At 35.7% G+C, this 25746-nt stretch overlaps 3 protein-coding genes across 3 annotated transcripts; all 3 read right to left on the bottom strand.

The window, feature by feature from the left end:
- Positions 1-4383: 4383 nt before the first annotated feature.
- Positions 4384-6541, bottom strand: LOC124161329 (cuticle protein 19-like). The gene is made up of 3 exons (XM_046537642.1): positions 6471-6541; positions 5502-5774; positions 4384-4692 (listed from the first exon to the last, which is right to left on the bottom strand). The coding sequence occupies exons 2-3, from the start codon at positions 5772-5774 to the stop codon at positions 4384-4386; spliced, it is 582 nt and encodes a 193-aa protein (XP_046393598.1). The 5' UTR covers positions 6471-6541.
- Positions 6542-13839: 7298 nt separating this feature from the next.
- On the bottom strand, positions 13840-16376 carry LOC124160307 (cuticle protein 7-like). Its single transcript, XM_046536137.1, has 3 exons — positions 16306-16376; positions 15780-15977; positions 13840-14395 (listed from the first exon to the last, which is right to left on the bottom strand). The coding sequence occupies exons 2-3, from the start codon at positions 15975-15977 to the stop codon at positions 14120-14122; spliced, it is 474 nt and encodes a 157-aa protein (XP_046392093.1). The 5' UTR covers positions 16306-16376; the 3' UTR covers positions 13840-14119.
- Positions 16377-24468: 8092 nt separating this feature from the next.
- Positions 24469-25413, bottom strand: LOC124160317 (adult-specific cuticular protein ACP-20-like). Its single transcript, XM_046536146.1, has 2 exons — positions 25207-25413; positions 24469-24881 (listed from the first exon to the last, which is right to left on the bottom strand). The coding sequence occupies exons 1-2, from the start codon at positions 25411-25413 to the stop codon at positions 24648-24650; spliced, it is 441 nt and encodes a 146-aa protein (XP_046392102.1). The 3' UTR covers positions 24469-24647.
- Positions 25414-25746: the final 333 nt, after the last annotated feature.

Below are 25746 nucleotides of genomic sequence, written 5' to 3'. Positions count from 1 at the left end.
GTCCTAAAATGTCAGCAAATTTCCAGGAGTAGCGGTCAATGCTATTAAGATTAGAAGGGTATCGCCCTCTGGCCATATTTCTTATTAAATTATCTTTCCTACCGTCTTATTTATTCGTGTTGCCTACTCGAAATTGAACGAATCTTTCCGTTAGGTCATTATTTCTATGATATGCTCGATTAACAGCCATATCTGAAAAAGTGTATTAAGCTAAGAAGAGATACTAATATTTTGCATTTGGAATTAGTTGCAGATATCATGCTTGTGTTTACCATGATATTTATTTTTAACACATTAATTTTCACATTTAAATGAATGGAAGGACTTAAAAGGAGGGATTTTAAGGTTAAATTATGCCTCGATGTCTGTGAAAATGACAAATGCAATTGCATTCTCGGCTTCATGGCGATTCTCTATTGAGTAATTTGCTCAACTTTCCTAGTTGAATTGCTAGAACAATTTGATGAAAGACAGCACAAGATCCGATCCATTCCCATTATTTTTTGCGTGAAAGCAGCTTGAATGTTGGTTCTTTTTTCCCCTTTGGACTAAATGAAATTTGCGGCTGGTAATTACGTAGGTAGTAAACTCTTTTTGAGACATTTTTGCATGAACATACCTCCAACAATTTTCCCGCAAAATTTTTTCCCATTAAAAAAATTATTTTAATTATTATTATTTGATAGAATTTTATCCTAAGCATACCAAGTCACTTGATAAATTGTCCATCAACAACACTAATGAGGGGGCCCCAATTTTTGTCCCAATCTATTTATAATCTCTGAAATTCTCAACACGCACTACTTTAATTGTTTTTATATCCTTTTCTATATTCCTGGATAAAATCAACATTGTACATAATCAATTGATGCTCTTTTTTCCACGTCGGCTGTTGCCTAAATTTAAGTTTATATTCAATCGTCAATTCCTTCCTTAATTTGAGGTATGAACATAGAAATTGCGTAATGATCATATTTCATTGAAGTTTGCCGCGTCTTTAAAGATGAATGTAGTAGTGAATAAGTTTGCAAATACATATCATTGCCAAGCATATTGGGGAAACTTATTATGTACTTAATATAATCATTGCTCGCGCGCAGAAAATATTGTGTTGTTTATGTGAACCTTCCTGAGCTGTCGAAACAAAGTCCGTTCGTCAGCATTGTGACCGGAAAACTCATTGTAACGTTGACAAATCGCGTCTACTACCTTGCATTCGCCTCGCGAGCAAAAAAAAATTTGTTAGCAGCGCTACCACAGTAACCATGGTTCCAATTGCGATTTTCTTTTTCAGATGATTCATTTGCTGAGGGGCTAAATTCATTTGTGTTTCTGGAGTTCAGTTTGTTGGTTTAGCTAATGGTTTGCAATCGCAGCGTACGACATTGCCGCATTTTTAGGTATTCGTTATTGTAGCAAATTATCCGTACTCATGAAGAAGTTTCTGCGGAATGCTTTGGGGAATTTTCCCTGTAAATAATAAATTTTTAGTTTTTTTTTCTGCAATTGAACATTTATTTATAAAAAAATCATGGAATGTTTGGCACATCATGGTAGACTTGAAAACACTTTGCAATATTTTAATTTTGGTTAAGGTACTCTTTGAGTAATGTCTCTATATTAGTGCCTTTGAAAGTATAATGTAACCAAATATACCATGACCAAAATTGGCCACAAAATGTGTTAAATATCAAGAGAAAAAAATCATGAAACATCGTCATCATACAATATTTCTCTGGTTTTGTGTATTGAAATATCCTCGAATATAGGCCACAAGTATTTTCGATAAATATTTAGCAACATTTAGATTGTTTACTCAACACCTTGCAGTTTTGTCCATTTGCGATAGTTTATGCATGTAGTAATACATAATGATATACGCAGGGATCCAATAACTGGTCAACACTCAATCTAACACTCACCCATTTCATTCAATAACCTCATATAGGCTACTAAATTCACTATGAAATTGCTCTACTTCTCTGGCTCAAATGAAAAATGCCAAATAGCCATCTGCCAATATAAATCTAAGATCAGCAAACGTAGGGTAAATGTTTTCAGTACCAATTACGATAACCGCATTAGGTTTGTAATTTTTTCATTTTGAATTCTCTCAAAAAGTCTCTATCTTCTCAACTTCCCCACAAGACTTCTTTACAGACTCCGGAATCTTGAAATATACCAGCCACCAATGACAATGCACCAGAGGTCTAATATACTTATATACTGGGTATTCATTATTAACCCTCCGTTAGTCGTGTCACATTTTGGAACGCTATTTGTAGCGTAGCGTCTCACAGACACCATTTTAGAATGTTTAAACAATAGGCATGATAGTAAAAATAACTGTTTTGAATAAAATAAATTATTCTTTAATTATTTAATTCCACGAGCGGACAACAAGTTTATGCGTAATAATTATGGAAATATTTGTATTTATAAAGACTGAATACCACCTTTTTTGTCGTTTCTTACAATCCTTCATTCAACGAAATAATACCAACATACTTAATTTGGACAACAAATGCAAATATCTTTTTCACAGTACGGATTTTGCTAATAGCATAACAAATAATTTTCACTTCAGGGGGATTTAATGATTTTTGAGACAATTTATATTGATAGCGCGTTCAGTTGAACTTGAACCAAAATATCTCCTATCACATTGGAAAGTTATTATTCGATGCAACCACTAAAATATAATTTGTATGTTTGCGGTAAATGTTATCCATACACCAATGTATTAAGCCACCATACATTTACGACGCAGCGAGGATAATGGTGTGTTAACGCTAAATTTCACTCAAATAATGTGAGAATCATAGTATATTCTTCGCAACAATAGTTTTATACGGGTGTTATATTGATAAAAATAAAACATTCGTAGAAATAAGACGCATATCAAAATTTTGATGCTTTAAATGGTTGTTATTTTAAATTATTAACGTATTTGAAAACTTTGCGATGAGTACCACGAAGCTCTTAGCATATAACGTAACGTAACTCAAGTTGTTGCGTGGCGTTTACCAGACTCCAAAAACAACAAAATGTGTAAATTAATTACAAAAATGTGACAAAACATAAAATCATGTTGGTGACTATTTTATAATCATAAAATAATGAGATTCAAGGATTATGAGTATCCTAAACATTAAAATACGATGTGAGCAAATAAAAGCAAATGGCGTGGCGTTTGATAGACGCCACGCGACCAACGGAGGGTTAAAACATAGCACTATGTCCTATGTTGTTTGCTTTCTCCGGCTATTTAAAATTTTTAATATATTACCTTAACTTAATAATTCTTTCCAAGCGATAAACTGTAGGTGAAAATCAATTAGAGCAATTATTGCGATCAACAGCAAGATTCTATAACTTACTTTACAAGCACATTTGTTTGCATCACATGCTATCACAGAGTCGTAGCGTACGGATAAAGTTTGAGCTGGTTACAACTGAGATTTAGCTAGGATAAAAAAAGTATTTCTTCAGCTTAGTAACAACTTCGTCCTTTCGCCAAATTATGAGGCAGCAAAAGAGTAATTTTATGAATAGAAAAAACATTTTTTGCGGCATCATAATCAAATTTTTTGCCTCCTTGCAGAATATAGGTTTTGAACAGTCTACATGGGATATTGATGGTAACCGTAGTTTCTTAGTAACTGCTATTTTAAGTTCTAATTCAAAAATTACCAAAAAAATATCTAACAATCGCAGTTCCATGATTTTTGGTGAAACTATTCGTTGATATAGAAATGACAAAATGCAAATACTCTTGAAAAATATTTCAACCCCGCTTTCTAGAAGAAAATGAAGTACTCTCAGGGTTCGTTCTTTTGAGAGGGGCTTACATACAATGGTGCCTGGCTAGTGTCAAATTCCTCATGAGATAATGCACCTGAAGTCTAATATGCTTAATAGTGATGACTGAGTACCTACGTGATGCTTGATAGGTGCGCTGGCCTTAAAACGCAGGCATTATTAGCAAGGTCGTATAACATAAAGCTACTTCACCGATAAAATTAGGCAAATATAAGGTTAAAATAAGGTTGAACTATAAAGATTACATGGGCAAAAAATATTTATTTTCTCTCCATTGCGACACCTATACAAATATATTTACAAATAATGTTTCTTAACAGAAAACATTTACATGGTTGTTGCGGAAAGATGAAGTGCGAATTAAATGGATGGAACATGATGTGCATGGGCTGATATTTGTACAATAATGAGCATAATGGATGGTTTGGAAAAAAAGGACGAATATTATAATGAATTATCTTTGATGAAAGATTGAAGATGATTTTTGGATATTCCACGATGTAATATGGAAGTTGAACTGTGACTTTATGGAGTGAAGTCGATGAAAGATGATTTTTGTGCTCAGTAATGACTAGGAGCGTGATGCACAATTGGTGCGTGCTGCAAGATGGGTGCGTGGTGCACGACCGGTGCTACGACTGCAACCTTCTTGAATTGCTGTGGGTGAGCAGCATGGCCAGTTCTCTCGACGACGGCCTGGAATCCACTGTGCTTGTCAACAGTGTAGTGGACGGTGAGGATGGTGCCATCGGGCTCATTGACGGTGTAGTATCCCCTGGTGTTGTCACCATCGCGCTCCTCATGGTGGCTCTTGACGTCACCAGTATGCTCGTCCTTCACTGCATACTCGAAGTGGTACTTAGGGTGAGCCTGCGAAAGAGGCGATCGTTGTTAAATTGCTATCCTTCTAACATCATTATTGTATTTGGCATACGGATATATCGATAGCCATTTGAAAAAATATGTTTCCTTTAGTATGATTCTTGTTGATGAATTTGGGATTAAACGGTCGGAAAATTCCGTTTTTAGAGCAAATCGTTTTTGGTACATTATTAATAAGGTGAATGGATAAGTTATGAACGAAAACAAAAATGACCGAAAATATAGGATAGGTATGGATAATGCTTGGATTTTTTGATTGAAACAAATACAATGGTTAATGATTTACAGCGGAAATAAGTAATGAGAAAAAATATTCAGGGATTTTTTCGCATAAAAATTCCCATTCAGCTCAAGAAAGGACCTCCGCAAGGGGCAGTTGAAATACTTGAGAAACAAAAAGATCTTTGTTAACACAGAGGAAGGGTACTGGAAAAGCTCTAAATTGCGGGCGAATGAAGATATTTCCAAAAGACACAATAGAGTGGATTAGGAAGAAATAGTTCTTCGGGGAGAGAAGACGCGGAAAACCGTGATGGAGGAAAATATATTCGGAGCTTATACATTCATTTACCCCCGCTAAGCATATTATATATCTCTGTAAAGGAAGCATAAAAGTGATATTATTCAAGTATTCGCGTTTGAAAAATTATTAATGATGATGAGTCATCTTTAAGTTTTATCAAAAATAATATAGTGGATAGTTTATTCAAGGTATGGGAGCAAGGATTTGGTGACAAAATTATGCCAAAATATAGTATATCCTACCCTGGTTATTAAGCACTTGGGAAAATACTTACAAAGTAGTCGATCTGGTGGGCGACTTGCTTTCCAACGGCGAGGACTGGGGCCACGACCTTAGCGATGGGTGCAACAGCCACTGGAGCGGCGGCCACGTAAGACTGTTGGTGGCCGTAGTTACCGAATCCGGCGTAAGCGTTACCACCACGGTTGCCTCCTTGGTGACCGCCTCTGTAAGTGCTGAAGGTTGAGTAGGAGGAAGCACCGTGGTGCTGAGGAAGGGCTTGGCTCACGGCCAGCACCAAAGCGAGGATTGCCAAACTGGAATGCATCTGCAGGGGAAACAGAGTGAACAATCATGAGCAGCGTAATGAATGAGCTACTGCTAAACACAGCTGGTTACGAGAAGAAGCTTTTTAATCCTTGTCGCAAGATACAGTGGATACTAGAAGTTTATGAGTGAATTTGTGACAAATTATGGAGTACCGAAACAAAACCTTTACTAATGCATGAAATAAGTCATAATAGTTTCTATTCAATATCAATGAAGTTGCACAAGTTTGGGAGTTAAATAGTGAATTTTTTGTGGATTCTCACGATCATGCACTTAGAGATTAACTTGCATTAGTGTGTGTATTGTCTAATCTGGCTTTTTATTGGAGATTATACATGATATTGGATCACCCAGTACATTTCTTAACCTCAATAACTGTCGTGAGCTATACTGAAATAATAGTGATATTAAAACACGTATACTTTAGCTTATTCTGGTATAGATAATAATATCACCGGAATGGTCAATTAATTAAGTTTGTAATTTTATTTGCTGAGTTTTACTCTATCACCTAATAATTACTGCTATGTGCGCTTGATTTTAAATCGCAATTGAGTTTTAGTTAGAGATCTTGTTTCTTTATGAAAAAAGATTTTCTCTCTAATTGTTTTGTTTTACTAAATTTTACGGATTGAAAGTATGAATAATTAAGTGATGATGTGTGCCGGAAATATTGTGGTGACTCCGTTCATACCTTGCTTTTGTCTGTATCCAAATTTCTCAGGAGAGTGCTCTCTTAGCCTGCTGCTGTCCTTAGGCTTGGATTCTTTTGAATGACATACCCGTCCCGTGTCGCATATCCTTTTTATACCAAAAGGGAGGACATTGGTTTGCACTCCGACGAGTTTGGGAGCATGGGCGGAGCTCGGAAAGAAAATTTCGAAGGGTGCTCTTGAGGACAGGTTTGTGAAAGACTGGTATAGCGGAAGAGTGGAAAGGTGTCCGGCATGTGGGGGCGAGTTGTTTCCGTAATTTTGTGATATTACAAAACCCGGATAACACATGTTGCTTAAGAACACGCTCAAAATGTGTTTTATATAAAAATTAATATTCATATTACTCATTCTTATTCTTTGCTAATTATTGATTAAACTTATTACGTTGTAGATACACATTCATCAAAACCTAAGCTAGGGGAAAATTTTTAAGGATCATCATCAGTCAGCAATCCTAAGATTGGTATCACACAGCTGTCCATTCCTATCTCGTATACGCTAGCCTTTTCACAGCAACGTATTTCTTCTCTTTATAAAGTCTCGTATGGAACTCATTCTAGGCAGTCCCTTGCCTTTCTTCTCTTCTACTTGTCCTTCTACTATTATTTTCACCAAGTCATCATTTCTCATAATAAGACCTTATTAGTTGTCCCGTATTTTTCCAAGGGAATTAGGAATCCACATTTCAATGCTTAAAAAACTTGATTTCTAATTCCCTTGCCCTAGCTAAAATATATAATCAATCAGTCATTGATATGTTTTTTTTTAGTCTTTATTTTGTATCGCTGATATATTTATTAGAAGCCGCGCTTCGTAGGAAATTCTGCGTGGTAGAGAAAATTTGTTGACCTTAGATTTCACAAATAGCCAGAATGCCCTACCTCTGGTGTCTGTCATTTTTCTGGCTTGGAATATATGCTAGTCTCGCTTTTGCTGTATTGACATTTTTAATTTTGTATCAAGTGCAATAAGTACATCAACTCATCAATTATTGATGTACTACCATAGGGAAATAATTGATCATTTTTTCGTATGTTTTGAAATTTAAGATTACTTTCGTTAATGTCCACATCTGGATTTGTTTTCCACACTAATTAAACTGCTCTATAGTACTACATGTTTTGTGATTCAAGCGAACATTCATGCCGGTGCGGATGGGTATAGGGGTACCATGTATATCTTTGGCCTAATATTTTGATTATTTTTAGAGGAGGGGAAGTTTTTCTCTTTCCGTCAATGAAATTTTTAATAATCCCTAAATTATTCGTAGCCAATCAGATTTTTAGGTCAGCACCAACTCAGATGCTGAATTTTAGGGAGTAGCCGTGATCCAAGCAAAGCAATCGATTTTTTTTATTTTGAGATCGGATCGGTGTCAAAATAACATAATCGACCACCCAGTCCAGCAGAAGGCATGCGTCCTCTATATTTTTGCATGCTTGAATGCATCGAACATTTTTGAGAAGTATGATAGGCTTTGTACTTAATCTGACTTTATCGATACATGCTTGAAGTGTAATTGCTGCTTGGTACATTAACTTTCATCATCTTTAATTAGTGGAAACGAAGATTGCATTACCATAAACGCAAGTGTTTAAAACCAAAACGTTTTACGATTCTAAGATTATATTGTCCTTCTAACTTATCTATTGTAGTGTTAAATTACTAAATTTCTGGTTACCTGGTGTTTATCTGTTTTTACTAACACTGGCAGTAAGAAAATCTATTAGCCTTTAAGGCCCGTATTGAAACAAGTTCCCTCCAGTTTTACTCGCTAAGCCACCTCTGATTCAATTATTAGATTTTTCGTAAAAATAAGAACTGGAATTTTTATGAGGAAGTCATTGGAGATATGCTCTGTATCGGAAATATGCTCCACATAACACTTATTCTACTATTCATATGCTTTGCCACCAAGTATGACCACAGGGAAATCATATATTACTGTAAACGTATCTCTCATCTGGAAAAGAACCTGCTTACGAAAGCATTTATAAAATAAAGTGGCATTTCCATAATTCAATTTTCAGGAAAATGTTTCGATACAGGTTAAAAATACAATGGGTTACATTTTGTATTAGCTCCTATGGGTGAATGGAGTTGAGAGCTGATAACAATACGATTGAATCTGATTCTTATATTTTAAGCTGACAGTAAGCGTTTTTGACACAGGAATTTTTTCTGCTCACCTGGCTTCTACCTAAATACTAATACGACCTTCATTTCTTCCCTAGAAGACATAGGCTCTTCATCTATGCACTATGACATGTGATGTCACGGCAAAATGAACAGGGCCGGAACGCAATTTCCTTTACTTTTTTAGAAATGAAACATTACTTTCTGAATTTTTATTACGACTTATTCTTTATATTTTATTACAATTTTTTGTCACGAATTGATTCATTAGAACATTTGAGGGAAAAAAATCGATAAAAGTGTCAATGACTATTATGTCTTTCGTTTACCAGTGACGGATTGGCATTCCAGCGCGTTCCGGCACCACTGAATATGTATGACACGTACCTACTACACTTAATGAAAAAATTGAAAAATTATTTGATTCAAAATTGAGTAAAGATATTAAATACCGCACCTTTGCCGCTAGGCAATCAGTTCATTTCCCTCGCATAGCGATTTATTTTCTGACATTCACTACAGGATTCAATTTTAAATGAAGAAATAAACAGCTAAGATATTATTTACGTGAATAATTTTTATTTTATAATAAAACTTCCCCGGTGTATTTTGAATAAAGAAAATACATTTCTAACAAGCCATTGCTATGATTATTTATGTTTTTTAATTTTTTTAATTCTTTTACCGTCATCTTAATATTATCAAAATCAGTACAGTCCGCTCTTGATTAAAAAATGGTGTTACTAACTGTACAGTGATTAATAGGCGGTACGAAGTTCACCGGGTCAGCTAGTAATGATATAAATAGTGAGACAAAATTACTGTTATAAGAGTAATTATCATATCGGTAGGAAATTTAATTCCCAATACGCACTAAATAAACGACTTTTATAGGATTTCTATTGCCCATTCCACCAAATATATAAGAGCCGAGGTGGATTCTAACTAGTAGTGTCCATTTGCTCAATAAGAAAGTGAGGAGGATACCGATTAAACCTTAAATTATTGGAGAGAATATATACCGTATAAAAGTCTGCACGAAGGCATAAGAATTTTAATTATGATAAGCACTTACGATGCGATTCAAACGATCAAACTGTGGTAAAATCGCAAAGCTTAAAATATGCCATTGTGATAACCTAAATGTGACACTTTTCATGTATAACGCTTGAAAATTCGTTTCAATCGAAAGTAAAATAACAGTGTCAAAGAGCTTCCATTTTCTGCGACACACAAAAACAGGTACCACATTCTACTCACGTATCCAAATTTTATTCACGCTTCCAAATTCTTCCAAGGGAAAGGTAAGAAACTGTACTCCGACAAGAAAGTAGCTTATATATCTTACCCACTTCCTCCTACCGAAATTTTCCAAGTGATTCACCTTTCAATACACCCCCAGAGTCAATCAATCCCTTCAATACTTTAAGTCGAGCCCAGTAAAGTAATCTCTAAAGACATATGGCCATAACCATGTAAAAAACATTATACACATTACATAAAAACTCATTTACACAAAACCAACCCAAGAAATAACTTCGGCAATACATTCACCATTTGGATCCAAATCTCACTCAAAGAAAAACCAAAGGTAAAACAGGTACCAACGTGATGAGGGCTGATATCGCAAAAAGCTGGTCCAAATCTCGGAATTTTTATACTACGGCCGGAAACTTGTCATGAACATCTTTACATAAATGGCGCATGTCTATCTGCATTCCTTTTTTCATAACTTGCACATTAACATCATACTACGTCTATTTTGCCTGAAATAGGCAGAGACGTCTGAATTGTCAGTGTATCCCATTCAATAGTTTCAGATAATTTAAAGTTGGAGTAGCTGCGACTCCTCGGGATAATAATGTGGTGGTTTCCCCTTGCCATCCACATCGCAGTACTACAGCCTTTAAAGTAAATGTTACCACGCCTGAAGTGTAATGAGTGTCGCTGTACTGACCATCGCGATCTCCACCTTCACTCATATGAAGAAGAGCTGCTGCCCTCTCCTCCGGGTGATGTTAGGCATAATTGCTGACGGCCTCTCATCGCCAAGTCACGGTATCTTCACAGGTTTAATTTATCATTTATAAGGCCTATCTCACCCAGGGATAGACCCATACCACCTCGAATTACCGCTGCTTTTTGTCCTCGACTGCTTATTCGACGAGAGAACTCGCTTATATCGCAGCTAACCTCTATATCTAGAGGTTGACCCACCATCTGCAACCCGGTGGACGCACTCGGTGGCTTAAAGCTCAGCCGCGAGAAAAAAAAATATATTTTTTTTAATGAATGAAACGTGACATTTGATTTTTTGAACATTTCCCCAATTCCTACTTATAACCTTACAACATTCAAATTGTCTAGATTTTGTGTATTTCATGTAAGACCTTGAGGACAGAAGTTTCATCAGAATGTATCAGGTTATTTATATGTTTTTCTTTGAAAGTATGGCTACTCATGTGCATTGATGACATACGGGTCTAGCGGTTGCTATTTCTTGGGGAAGTTGTGTTCATGACGATGGGAGAAGAAGTTATGCAAACTATGTGCTATGGGTTAATGCATACCAATTACCTATGATATATTTTGTTTATGAGTTCAGTATTACTTCTAGAGAAAGAGAATTGTGCTTAACTGGCATTGATTCATTCAAGAAATATGGATCGGTGGCTCTATTTGGGAGGGTTAAAATGAATAAAATTCATAAGTTTTTAAATATTTGTCAATTAGTATTACAATGATTTAAAATTTTATAGCAAGTCGCCTATGGCTTAGTAATTAATAATTTTTTTACGATTCGTTTTGAGTGAATTTTGAAACAAATGTTTCATTGAACATCAATCTACTAATGGTACATTTAAATGTGATCTTGTAGTCGTTCATTTAGGTGTTCGCACTAATCAAGCAAATAGAATTTTTCTTTTTTTATTTATCCTTGCACTCGTGCGCGTGGTTGCTTTCTAGGCCACTAGTTGGTACTAGGCCTTCTTAGAAGTGGTCAACGTGTGTTCTGTCCGTAGGAAAAGTTATTCTCACAGCTTCACTATTTTACCATTGTGTGAAGGTATTAAATGAGGAGAATTTCACTCCAAGATACATTGGCTCCAAAATTATCTCCTTCTGTACTTTCATTTTCCATTCCAAATTCATTATCTGCTAACTATTTTGATGCGATGGAGCATTAAGAAAGAAGCAGCCAAATTGCAGGTGCATTTGCTCTTTTCGATTTCACCATGTAAAAATGTGTAGCGATTTTTTTCGTACACTTTTGTCTTATACTCCTCAGAAGTTTTTGCATGAAATTCAGATGAATAAATTTCAATTCTGAGATAGTATTATGAATTCCCTTGAAATGGAATACATTAAACAAAATAAATATGACAATAATAATTACATCATTGTGTACCACTCATTGTTACCTAAATGAAGGAAAATAATTTTAAAATAATCATTGAAGAGTTAAATTCGTTAATCTTGAAATTTAAATATTTATATGAAACTGTAGTATTTCCGGTAAGACCACAAGAGGACATGAAAAGCACTAGAGCATTCATATAAAAGTATCAAATAATATTTGATTACGTCACTGCCAGGCATTTTCCCCTGTGGAATTACATGTAGCCGTATTGTGCTAGAAATTTCGTTTCATGTCACTGATTTTAAGATATCATATCGTAAAAGAATATATATATATCTCAGAACGGAAATTTTCAATGGTGTGGTGCATAAACGCTAGAAAGAAGGCAAACACAACAATGCACAGAAATAAATGGTTATAATATGTAGTACTATGACCATGATGATCGTGTATTTGCCGTTAAATTTATGAATATTATTATCTAACATGGAGAGAAAATCTCCTGTGATCTTCTAATAAACGTTATAGAAAATTTTATTTCGATTAATATTAGGTGTTTCGAAACACATAGCGTAATGATAGCAAGAAAAAAGATAATGATGATTTCGCTGCTAAAATAAGTAAAATGGAAAATAAATTGAACTATAGCTTTGAACTTAGTTTGTGGGCGTGACTATTCTCGGGACGCCGGACACTCTATAATCCCTAGATATTAATAGATTATAGAGTGCAGTAGTTGTAATATATAGTGAGAAACTCTGTAGAATAATCTATTCCGATGTATTTCAACTATTCAGAAGCCCCGTGTCGTTTCATTCTTTACAAAATTACATCGGTGTCAAAGTAGCTCTTAACGGTTCCAACGCGGAAGCAATATCTACTCGAAAATTTCTGAGGTTACTGGTCGTCATTGACCTTGGCCATAATGAATCATTGCCCAAGAACCTTCGTTTGATGAGAAAAATGGGCCAGGGGTCCTATAATACTTTCAAAACATGAGCAAATAATGTATATACTCTATCTATTATTATCGAGTTGGTGGCTTCACATTCTGGAATGATTTTCGGTGGCATCGCAATTAATAATCAATTTTTTCAAGTGGAAATTCTATTTTGGTTCACGGTAAACGACGCCATTGTAGCCACGAAGGCATTCTTTAAATATTATGAGCATAAAATGTAGGAAATGGAAGCAAAATGCATAGCTTTCGGTAAAATAATTTTTTTTCACATTTCTGATGAAAGGGATTAGAAAAGTGATGTAGATTATTCGAATTTAATGAAATATCAGTAGTATATTTTGGTGAATAGCTACGAATTAATGTCATAACTAGGCAGATATATTAAATCCTGGATGGGACGATGAGATAACTTTTGTGGTTCATTCAATCAATGCATTGAACTCTCCCCATAACTAAGACCTGTGGCAGCAATGCGAAAGACAAATTTCAACTGCTAAGTAATGACGAATGAGTAAATATGGAGCATAATCAAGCGCGTGAGTAATTATTGAGTAGTGATGGTAACGGCTAACTTTGGACAAGATATTGAAGTAATTTCTTCGTAATGAATTAAGTAGAATGAATAAAACTCATGCGAGGATGGAAAGATAGTCCCGTCTATTCAAATGCCATGATGATCGTGCCAAATTACTACGACGAATTACCCACATGACTTCTTTTGGATAAACCATGTGGCCTTTAATCCCCACAGCGACCCAGCAATTTTTGGATGTGGAACTTATTTTATATGTTGAATAACCACATAAATTGTTTTCAAAACCAAATTCTTTCAGGTTTATTGGTGTAAGAATTCACATTTATGGATGAAAAATATTTTATTTTCCTTTTCTTTGCTAAGTCTTAACAACTCATGCACACAATAATTTCTAAAAGTATTTACATTCTTGCTGAAAGAAGATGATTCGTGTATGAAATGATATAATATGCATAAGGGTTGATTTGATTACTTTGATGCACGTAGTGAATTGATGCGAAAAAAGGTGAGTGCTTAATGGATCATCGATGGAGAGATGAGGATAATTCTTGGGATATGTAATATATGACAATGAACATCATCCAAACACTTAGTGACTTAGATTATGGTGATGTAGAAAGACAATGCCTTCCCCTCAATAATGATAACTAGGAGCGTGGTGAACGATTGGTGCGACGACTGCGACCTTCTCGACTTGCTGTGGGTGCGCGGCGTGTCCTTTCCTCTCGACGACGGCCTGGAATCCGCTGTGCTTGTCGACTGTGTAGTGGACGGTGAGGATGGTGCCATCGGGCTCGTTCACAGTGTAGTATCCCCTCGTGTTGTCTCCATCGCGCTCTTCATGCTGGCTCTTGACGTCACCGGTGTGCTCGTCCTTCACTGAATATTCGTAATGGTACTTCGGGTGGGCCTGCAATTAAGGAATATGGATTATGATTTGCAGGAATAGAACATTCTGTTAAAAGGCATGCTAACAGCTTTTGCCATGATAGAGTTCAGCATTAGTGGTACCAAGTACGAGGATTTTTAATATTTTATAAAAATACTACTCTCCCAAAATTCACCCTCTTTTACTTGGAGCATTAACGGTAAGGAATGTTTTAATATAACATGTACGGGCATTTTTCATATTTTTCCCAACATTAACCTTCTCTAACATTTAATTTCAAGGAAATAGCTGTCGATTAGCCGGCATTGTACCCTTGCTGATTTATCAGTACTATTGGTTGGCCTGCGGCAAAGAATTACATGAATAATACAATTGGAATCTTTCAAAATTCAGTATTCACAGCTTTAAGAAGGACTACAAGTGAGACTACGTATATTTAAATGATTGGTTTGACGTAGTGCCTGACATTCATTTTTCTAGGAAAAAAAGGATATAATGTTGTAAATGATAGGCGAAACAAAGAAGTTGGTGGTTGAAGATTAGCCATGTTGGTAATGGAGGAACCAAGATGGCTCTTCATTTATTTTGTGTTTGTGTCTGTCACAGGGAAAACATAGTCGGAGGTCTGTCATAAAGACACCAATTATCAGCCATCAAAATTTTAAACTCATATTAGTAATTCATTTTTTCTTGGTAATTCAGACGCGCCTCCTTGACAGAGGTTTTTATTCTATTTCTACATTAGGTCCAAGCTTGTCCCCGTGACTAGCTTTTTGATGATTTTTGGCTCAAATTTAGTCCAACCGAAAAAGCAGCTAAGAGTACCCGACTGCAAATATGATAGCGATAAAATATCGAAAATGCTCTTCTTAATTTTTCTTAGTTGCAGTTTTTCTCGCTCCAAAATCTCTTCAGAAATATGAACACTGGTGCCCCGTTTGTGAACTAGAGTTCCTCACGGATTGAATACCTTGCCTTTGAATCAGTTTTAAGCCCATTCATAATATTTTCAATATTTTACACTATCAATGCGGCTTCAGTGGACAAAAATTTCCACATTCATAGTTACCAATAGAACTGTAAAATAAATTATGCATGAACTGAAAAGGCTAATGAGCTTTTAATTCCCAATTTAAAATTTAGTTTACCCTCATCCACAGTTTTATTAGCTTTGAAAATATTTATTGAGAACAGTGAGATATTATATCGCAATTTTATGGATGATTTGTTCCTGTTGTAAAATTAATTGTATATTATTGAATACAAATTTAATCTATGAATTGATATTTGAGCGCCGATGTCTACTTTATACTATTTACTCAAAATTGAATCGAATTTACTTAAATCCAAATTTTATGCAAGCATTGAACGTGTAGTCGCAATATCCATTTAACTATTTACTCACATAATAATCCACCTCGTGGTGTCCTCCATGTCCATATGAAGCTTGTCCATAGTTGCCTATCTGAGAGTACCCTTGCTGTCTTACATGTTGCGATCCATGTGCGAGGCTGAAAGAGCTGTGGCTGGTCGCATGGCCATGCTGAGGGAAAGCATGGACTGCGGTGAGGGCCAGTGCAACAATTATCACGTAGGAGATCATCTGCAAGAGAAAAATGGTTACGCTAATTGAATTGCATATTTAAATTAAAGATTACAGATTAGATGATTTATAGATTTTATGGAAATACAAACGTAATGCTTTTTATAACATAATTGTGCCATCGTTACCGGTTCATCGATGGGAGTTTTTTTTAAGGAAAGCTTTAATTCATTTTGTATCCAGTTAATATTGATAAAATCAATTCCATTTAATATTTAATTACCGGATTTGAAAACTAAATTATAGTCTATATCAACAGTATAAATAACATGGAAATGATGGAGAAATATATATTAGATATTAACGCAAGAATTCAATTAATACACACTTTTTGGACTCTTTCTTAGGATCACTGCTAATTGAAATAAGTTCTTGATTTCAGTTGCTTCTTGGCTTGATTATACTGAAATGAGTATGTCAAGTTGATTTTCATCCCGTTTATATACCTCAGCTGATCATGGGTGGGTCCGTAAATTTGAGGTGGGGATGGGAAGAGGGATGAATTCGGAAGAAAGTAAGAAATGAAGGGGAGGAAAGAATCGGGAAACGGAAGATTTGAAAGGTGTCTGAGTCTTAATCTGTACAACACCAATCCCCTCGGTGAAACGTTTCTCACATGCACAGAATACCGTCACACATATGAGCATAGGTGCTTAATGAAGTTTGGGCTCAGCAAAACTGCTTCACTTGATTCTGCAGTTATTTAATTGATTTAGTACATACATTCATGAAAGTTATTGTTTCAAATCCGTTCTTTAGCATTTCTTACATATAGGCAGTTATTAGCCAGATTTTTAAGGATATGAAGCTTATTATTTCTCATATGTTATTTGAGCTCCATCCAAAATGAAATTCTAATAACGTTTTGAGGACTTATTTAAAAGTATAATTTTTCCAAGTACTAGGATTTTGAAAAAGTAGATTAAAATTATTGAACACATCATTGATAAGTTTCCATTGGAGAATGAGTAAGAACATTGCAAAAAATACCATCTACCTTCGGTTGTTTTAAATCTTATAGTTCGGCGAAAAGATGGGAGAACATTTGCGAATGCAATACTAACGTACTTTGATTTCGGCATTAGCCTTCTGGTTTCATTTATACCCTGCTTATTCATTTACGCTTTGAAATAAATTTTTTGGCTAAAATGTCATTTTACAGATATGTGGCAATTAAAAAAATAATCCATCGTATCTCTCCCACAGTTATTTCAACTTTTTTTCCTACATTCCTTTTTCTTTTCCTTTTGTTTTTCGTTTCCAGTGTTCGCTCAACCATTTCTCAGCTATATGCCTTTTTACTGATGCTTTTGTGGTAGTTCCAGGCGGGCAGGATTTACAATATATCTATCACCTAAGTGCATAGGGTTATGTAGAAGGACAAGTGAATAGTACTTCCTTCGAATTCTATCATTCATTTGTTCCTCTAATAGTTTTTTAAAATGAAATAGTCATATGAGTTTTCATCATGAGGTTCGCCACGTATTTTAAAAGGAAGAAAATATTTCCGTTCCTTTTTGATGCATATTTTATTCCATCAATCTGCATACGGTTCTCATGGAATTTTTTTCAATCACCCAAGTCAATCATTCTCATATATCCAACTTCACATCTTAGTCGGCCTATTTTATTTCATTCTATACACGAAACCTAATCTCTCCCTTTTTGCTTATCTAACATCCTTCCGTATTGCAGTGTCTCTTTTGCATCAAGAAGTTTCCTCCCAGGGATGGCAAGTATAACAAAGAGAAAGTAAAAACCAGTAAAATTTCAATAGTTTCGTTCCCGGAAGCAAATTTTAGAAACGAAATGAAAAAGAATTAAACCCTGGGAGCTAAACTCATGGTCGAAAACTACTTCGGGTTGAAACTAAACTAAAACTCTTGGACGAAACGAAACACAATGTTTCACACCGGAGGGACCACGTGCTTCACCTTCAAACAGTTTAGTTTAGACGCAGACATCGAGTACGAAGTATGATTGAATTAAGTACAGGTTCGCCCTACCGCCAATAGATGAATGAGACACTCATATAATTACCACTAACAGGAGAATGGTGAACGCAAACTGACCATTCGATTTTTAAGCTAGATGTTTTAACCTCTCTACACGTATGTTAAACGTAATGGGTCGAAACTGTTCCCTCATTTCCCCCTCCACTCATGTTCTGAGATCGAAACTTATTTATGAGCAGCGGAGTTCGATTAATTTAAAAAGAAAATCACTAACTCTTGATTTACTTTGTGGTATTCCATTATATGTTTTCCTGGATACGATTACTTATACCACTTATTTATAACATAGCGCGACCCAGGTTTTAATTAATTATCATCATCTTCAGGCGCAAATTAGGCGCCTGAAGATGATGATAATTCATTGAAACCCGGGTCGCGCTCTGTTAAAAATAAGTGTTATAAGTAATTGTATCCAGGAAAATTTATTTTTCGATTAATTTAGTTTCGTTCCCAGGATTAAAGTTTCGTCCCAGGTCGAAACTAAACTCCTTGGTGATTTTAATTTCGTGCGGGAACGAAACTAAACCCAGGCATCTTATTTTCGTTTCGCTCCGGGTTGAAACGAAACCTTTTCATTTCGTTTCACTTGCCATCCCTGGTTTCTACTCTTAGGTCATCATCTCGACTACTTCCTCGCTCCATTTCCTCATTCTCATTCTCATTTACCACTCTCATTCTCTTCTTTTCCCACGTTTCCAATCCTTTTTTTCATCGTCTTTGCACAACGTCCGCATTTTCGCACCGTTCGCCTCGCTCCAGATCTGATTTTCTTTCATCACCAACATAAGACAAGAATCCTGGCTTTGACGCTGCAATTTTTTCCACTCTCGTGTCAGCTAGCCCTTTCATAGTGAGGTATTCATTGTCATTTATATCCTTACTAACCTCCTCATTTAACTTATTCGGGACAGTACCATAGCCCTCTTCCGGTCCACCTGTTTTCGACAATTGTTTTCATTAGGCAAATATTCCTCATAATGCAGCCAACTTAGTTATTCCTTCTTCTCCTCGGGGATCCAAGAGGACTTTTCTTTTCTTGCCTCTTCTTAGTACTTTGTCTATACTTACTTATGCCTTTCCTGTTATCTTCATCATTCTTCGGTAGTGCCACTTTTTGAATGCTTCCACTCTTAACTTCTATGCTAGCCTTTCATTATCTTGAGATGATCTTTTAGTTAAAGTTATAAGGTAACTCAACAGCTTCTGATACTCTTTCAGTCAGTTTAGACGCTCTGGTGAGATCCCTTGGGTATTATTTATTTCAACTACGGTACGGTCAACCAAAGCTTTCCCTTCGTCATGAAGATTTTATCAGTAGATAGTGGGCTCCAAGGCATAATAAGCAATGGTCGTAGCACTTTTATGATCGCTCGACCCTTGGAGGGCAGTGATTACCCTGGTTATCAGTATAACATTGTAACTTTGTCAATATTAAATACTACGCTTCAATCCGCCTCATTTGGCATGCGACGCAGGTGTTTGACACGAGTCGTTTTCCTGATCTTCGTGATCCTGGCCAAAGAGAACTTAGGTCGATAGAACGTTTCGAATAGAGCCTAATATTATGTATAGCCTTCACTGACACTGCGAAAAACCTACCTGTCACTCCAATTTAACTATTTTTTTTCTAATATACCTCTCCTGCTTATCATTCTCGGGTCTAAAAATGTTGTGTGACTTTCAAATATAGCCTATAGGTGTCATTGAAAACGTTTGCTCCTCTTATAAAAATATTTTAGATCTATAATTAAAAATATAAATTTTGCAAGCTATGACCCATGTATCGTAAATTTAGGAAATAATGGTGGGGTTTCAATTTATTAATTTGAGTGCATCAGAAGTTATTATGTCACTTAGGAAATTGAGCTTACATATTTTCCATGGCTTCTCAGCGAGATACTCATTAAATGTAGAATATTGTGATATACTGTTATGAGTAGTAAAGCCATTTGGTTTAAGTAATTGTGGATCTTTAGAGCAGTGAATGCCATACATTTCAGAAATTTCTTTAAGTATCCACTATAAGAGACGTTTTGGAGGCATTTCATCATCCATTGGTAACTTGTTATTCCCAAAGAATACAGTGCAGGGAATACATTTTCTATATTTGCGGTTTTAACTTGCAATTAGTAAATAAGTTAGTAGACACTTATTTGTTGATGTTCTAAGTTCCAATCACTGGATATGTACCAAGCCATATTACCACATCAAAGTCATGTTTACAAACCCTTTGACTGAAAGAGAGAAATGTCCCATTGGTTTCTGAAAGGAAAATCTTCGAAAGCAAGAGCGTACGATACAGATTAGAGCACAAGACATGTTCTGTCTAGAGGTAAACCTGACGAATGTGAGGGTGGAACTGGCCTTGGTTGAACCGGAACCCAATGATGATGTAGAGCATGAAAGGAGAAAGGACTGGGGCTTGTCATGTCCTGCCGAATTCAACCCAAGATAGCTCTCAAGCTGTCAGAGGGGCGTTACGAAACCATTATTCGGTCATGAATTACGGAAGCAAATCGCCATGGATATTTTAACATTCCGATTTCGCAATCCTGCGAGCTATTAATCTATCATCTGTCAAAAGATTCTATTTTAGATGCAGGGTGTTGATATGGCCGCCGTCTGCCTATTGCCTAAATATACGTCCATTGTTATGCGATGACAAAGGTAGGAATAAAGCGGTCACGTTACAAGTTGTTCCTTGATTAAATAATGACATTGCTGGTTTGAAAAGCATTTTGAATATTAGTAAGAAATTCTTTGGAGCAATTTTCAAACTAAATCAATTTTTATAATAATTGTAATGATAACTTCTCAAATTTTGAAAGATATCCTCAATTATTAGCATTTACAAAATAGATGAGATGCATATAAAATCACCTATGTCCTAGGTGGGACTCAACCCACAGCCTTTTTTTTGGCAGGTGAGGATTTAAATACTACCGAGGCCGGCGAGGATAAGTTTTATTAAAGGCATTGAATTTAAATTAATCGCGATAATACACGGTCAGGCTGAGCAGTTTATTTCCATGCTTTTTTACATCTTGAGAATAATTTACATTCTGTTGAAATAACTCTTATTCCGATTTATATCTTGTAAATGAACACTTTACAGTATCTTGAACGCGACGTTATTTGGTGTATTTGATTTATACTGTCGGAACTGTCACCCTTATGTGCTTCCACCGTTTATGTATCGTTACCATTAAATTAAAATGTAATATTCAAACGTAAATCATACAATTAGGTCATTCTCAATTAGTATTTACGCCATGATATTAAAAAATTTAGTTTATCCATTAAAATTAAGCATATATATGTCAATTCTGTAATGACCTGAACATTCTCTCATTTTCTCGTGTCATGAATATATTCTCTTCAATTTAATAAACAAAATATTGTTCTTCTAAGAATATCTTCATTCATTGAGCCGTTTCATTTCTAATGGTAAGGAAATTTAATCAAGGTGTCTCCAATCGGAATGGCAGTACTGCATATTTATAAAAATAACTGCTACAAGGTCAGCAGTTTAGGATGCTGTTTTGAAAAGTCCATTTTTGTAAATTTGACTTCGAGGAAGCAGAGATAAATACAGCCTCTCATGAATATAATATGCCTTTGAACTTCAAGTATCGTAAAATATTCCTTGTTACCACCTACATGCAGAGTTTCAACTGCTAGATTTTTAGGAGTCGTTGGCTAAATATCCCTCAATAACATGTACCGGGTATATGTTTTCCCTGCATGTATTTGCTAACAGATAAGCTATTGTTAACAATCCATATTTTTAATTGCTCAGTCAAAATTCCGCATCGTTAGACTTGAATATATTTATGAATTTCCCAGATATTTTTATCCTGATTCCGATAATTCTATTGCTTGGAGTTTAGTAATGAAAACAGGTACCTACAGAAAATGGAATCCTCACAGGAAAGTCAAATTGTCAAACTCGTAAGTTATCAAAAATATTTTCAGCCCAGAAACCTAATTCACTCAGAGTACAAAGGAAGGGTTTAGGAATAAAAGATACCAGAATAGGTTTTATTACTAACATTTCAGAATGTGGTAATTTATCCTTTAGTATTAATTTTAGACTACAACTAGGTATAATGCATATCTTATTGCTCTAAGCTACTCTCTTTGTTATCACCTAGATATTAGGGCTTCATATGACATTGTCACGGATGATACTTTTCGGGAATGCCATATTTTGGCATCCGTTACCTTGAATGTTGAACTTGGATATTTTGTAACTCTTTTACGGTTCATGAACCTCGGTATCTATATGCCCAAAGCTTGGCCGTCTGTTTAGAAGGTGAAAGCTGTTAGGAAAAGTTCGTTCTTTGTCTTAAATAAAAATATATCCATTAATGATACAGATTGCCTAAGACATAAGAAATATTGCTAAAGATCTAACAAAGAATATGCTTCTCATAACAAGGCATTTGATATTTCAAAGATAATAAAAGAAAAATGGCCTGTCAAAGCTGTGAGTATGAGCTATTCTGCCTTTCAAAAATCGGCGATCATATCGCGGAGACATCACTCACCAGCGGAGAGTGACATTGCTTTGATAACTATTTTTTTGTGGTATCTATTATCGAACTGGCAGATTTGCTGTGGCAGTGATATTGAAAAAATGGTACCTACCTGCTACTTACATCTCCAAGGGAATTGTGATTATGATTATCTTTTTGATATAAATCATTAGCCTATCCACTGCCATGGTATCTGTGGTTTCTAAACGAGCTTAAATTACTGAAGTGGAAAATTTGTTTCCTTTATTTTAAATTTTCTTGCACACCATTTTGGTCTAGATTGATTCCAGATATAACCTTTCTTTACAAAATGGCTATGCATATTCCATAAACTTCTTAAAACTGGGTACTTTCAGTTTATTTAAACTGAAATGGCATCTAAATGATTCTAGGGTAATCCAATGATGGTAATACTCTTTGAAGAACATGGCTCTAGTGGGTATTATGTGTAAAATGATGAGCTAATCAGCTCATATTATTAGATAAAACATGATTTATGAGCAATAATATAAATTTCACCGCTGATAAACATGTAAAAATTATATAACGTTGATAGCGCTGTCATAAATGAATCACTTTATTCTGTCTTCAAGCCCCATTTTAATGATAAAATTATTTTTGTAACTGAAGGACGTGATGGGAGCCATGAGGAGCATTTATGTTGTATGTTTTAGGAGAAGGACTAAGTTCAATTTTACATAAGAATCATGGATCTATAGATGTATTCTATTTAATGCAGTTTTTCGCTCAATTCTCTCGTCAACTGGCTTTTCAAATTTCCATAACATTAAAGCAGAATGTTAACCTTTTTTTAGACAATGAATTACTATAAATACCTTCAGATTTCCAGTTGATGGCTTAGTTTTGATACAAGCAATTCGGCATGAAACATGACTACTCGTTTTGTAGTGATGTATCCTATCAATTTTTTAGTCTTATTTTCAATGGAGAAGGGCCTCAAGTTTCTCTTTTTTCACAATATTTGCTTGCATGTTTGTTAATTTATAATTTGGGATAGTGAATTAATGCATCATATGTGTAGATCATTTATTAAAATTATAATAAATAGACAGAACAGGTTAACAAAATGTCAACTCAAATAGTTTTCCACATGAACTGAAGATAACATACACAAATTAAAATAAAAAAAAACAATATCGATCCTGATCCAAGACCGTAGCAAGCGAGAGACTCTAGGGATCCAATCCCCGAAGAATATTTTGGTATATTGTCTCAAACGCCACTCAACTAACTGAATGCCCCAATATTTGCAACCCCTCTAGTTGAATTATCCAAAAAATAATATTCTGGATACGAATTTGTCCTGTGAATAGGTCTACAATATGGTACTTTTGTTTATTTTACGGGAATTTTGTATTAAACAAACATAATGTTTTGGATCCTAGGTATTAGGCTTTGAAAACTAACGATAAATTGGCCTAAAGCCCTACATTTGTTCTAGAACAAAATCGTCTCGCAAAAGACAAATTTACCCGATAGTCTACCAGATACAGCCAATTTCTCATTCTAGTATCGTATGCAACTTGATCTAAAATATCCTAGCACAATGTTAAACGCCGTTATGATTCCTTAACGGATGATTTTTTATGGGTATGTAGTTATTAAAAAAAAACATTGCTTTTAGATCACAAATATTAAAAAAATGGATCCTCAACTCACCCTCTAAATGTGAAGTCAACGACCGCGCATTTAAAGGGGATTTACAAAATTCGCCACTCCCGTCGGTGAAGAGCAAAATGATCCGAATTTCACGGGGTATAAGGTTTAATTAGGGGTTTGATCTCAACTTTATATAAATGATGACCTACCCTATCAAATTCATAACGTTTCAATGCTATTCCTCGCAATCACAACCATAATATTGCAAAAAAGTGGATCACATTGGACTCATCACAGCGCCGCGGACATTTTTGAAAATCAATTAAAATTCGGCCGAGGTGGCAACAGAAATCAGCCTTCAATGTGATGGAATTGGGCCTCAATCTTTACAGTTCCCTTGCTTCAGACATAGTGCCGTGGTGATTTCACTGAAGAGTCTCGCGGATGTGCGTAGTAGATTTTAGCAGTAGGACTTCCTCTTGGTGGTGCTTCATTGGCTAATGGTGCTTGGGTGCGGGTTGTGGGTGAACCGCATGGCCCGACCTCTCCACCACCGCGTTGAACCCGCTGTGCTTGTCCACCGTGTATTTGACTGTCCTCACGGTGCCGTCCGGTTCGTGGAGGCTGTAGTATCCCTTGGTGATGTCACCGTCTCGTTCCTCGTGGTGACTATGGACGTCACCTGTGTGCTTGTCCTCAACTGCGTACTCGTAGTGGTACTTGGGAGGTGCCTGTTGAAAGTAAGGAATCAATTTTAGGATTCTACTACATCTAAATCTATGCACTACTCCGACAGCCATCATATTTGTTCTGCCATCTTAGTAAGTCTATTTCCACGTGCAAACGAGGTTATAGAATTACGATTTTTATTTCAGTATATATTATTTTGCACTTCAATGTCTCTCCCATTACTGCCTGAAAACGTAGCTACTAAAATAATTGTAGATAAATGAAGTCACATTACGTACACTTGTTAGATTGGTGGAACCTTATTCAATTAACAAGGTATCTTCAATCCTCAAAACCTCAATGCATCCGTTCAAAATTAGTACCTACATAGTAATCAACCACATGTCCGCCGCCATGACCGTGCCCTCCTAGACCTCCACTTGCCGCAATGACCCCTACGTGCCCGCCATATCCACTGCCACCGTATCCCTGTTGACCTCCTCCATAGCCTAGTACCCCACCTTGCACTCCGTAGTGCTGAGGGAAGGCACTGATGATGGCAGCCAGTACCAAGGCCAACGCTACGGCGAACATCTCTAGAAAAAAGAGAAGAGTTGAAAGTTTAAATATGGTAGATATATTAAAAATACAAGGTAATAGTAGTACTCTGCCCGATGAGTGAAGTATCAATGGAATGAAATGCAGCATATCCCAGTAAATTGGAACACATGAGGGATTGGTATACTATTGATGTATACCAGCTAGTGGCTGAAATATAGCCAATAATGCTGCTACTCTTTTAATCCGAGTCATGCCAAAAACGTGCGTTAATGGATGTTGAAATATCAATATGATGCTTAATTTAGAATTTAGATGCGTCATCTGTTTCTGTATGACGGCCAATCTAAATTTAAGAAACATACTGGA

The sequence above is a fragment of the Ischnura elegans genome, chromosome 6 (genome assembly GCF_921293095.1).
Source record: "Ischnura elegans chromosome 6, ioIscEleg1.1, whole genome shotgun sequence".
In the NCBI taxonomy this organism is placed as follows: Eukaryota; Metazoa; Arthropoda; class Insecta; order Odonata; family Coenagrionidae; genus Ischnura; species Ischnura elegans.
The sequence above is the reverse complement of the archived record's forward strand: the minus strand, read 5'-3'. Positions and strand labels throughout refer to the sequence as shown.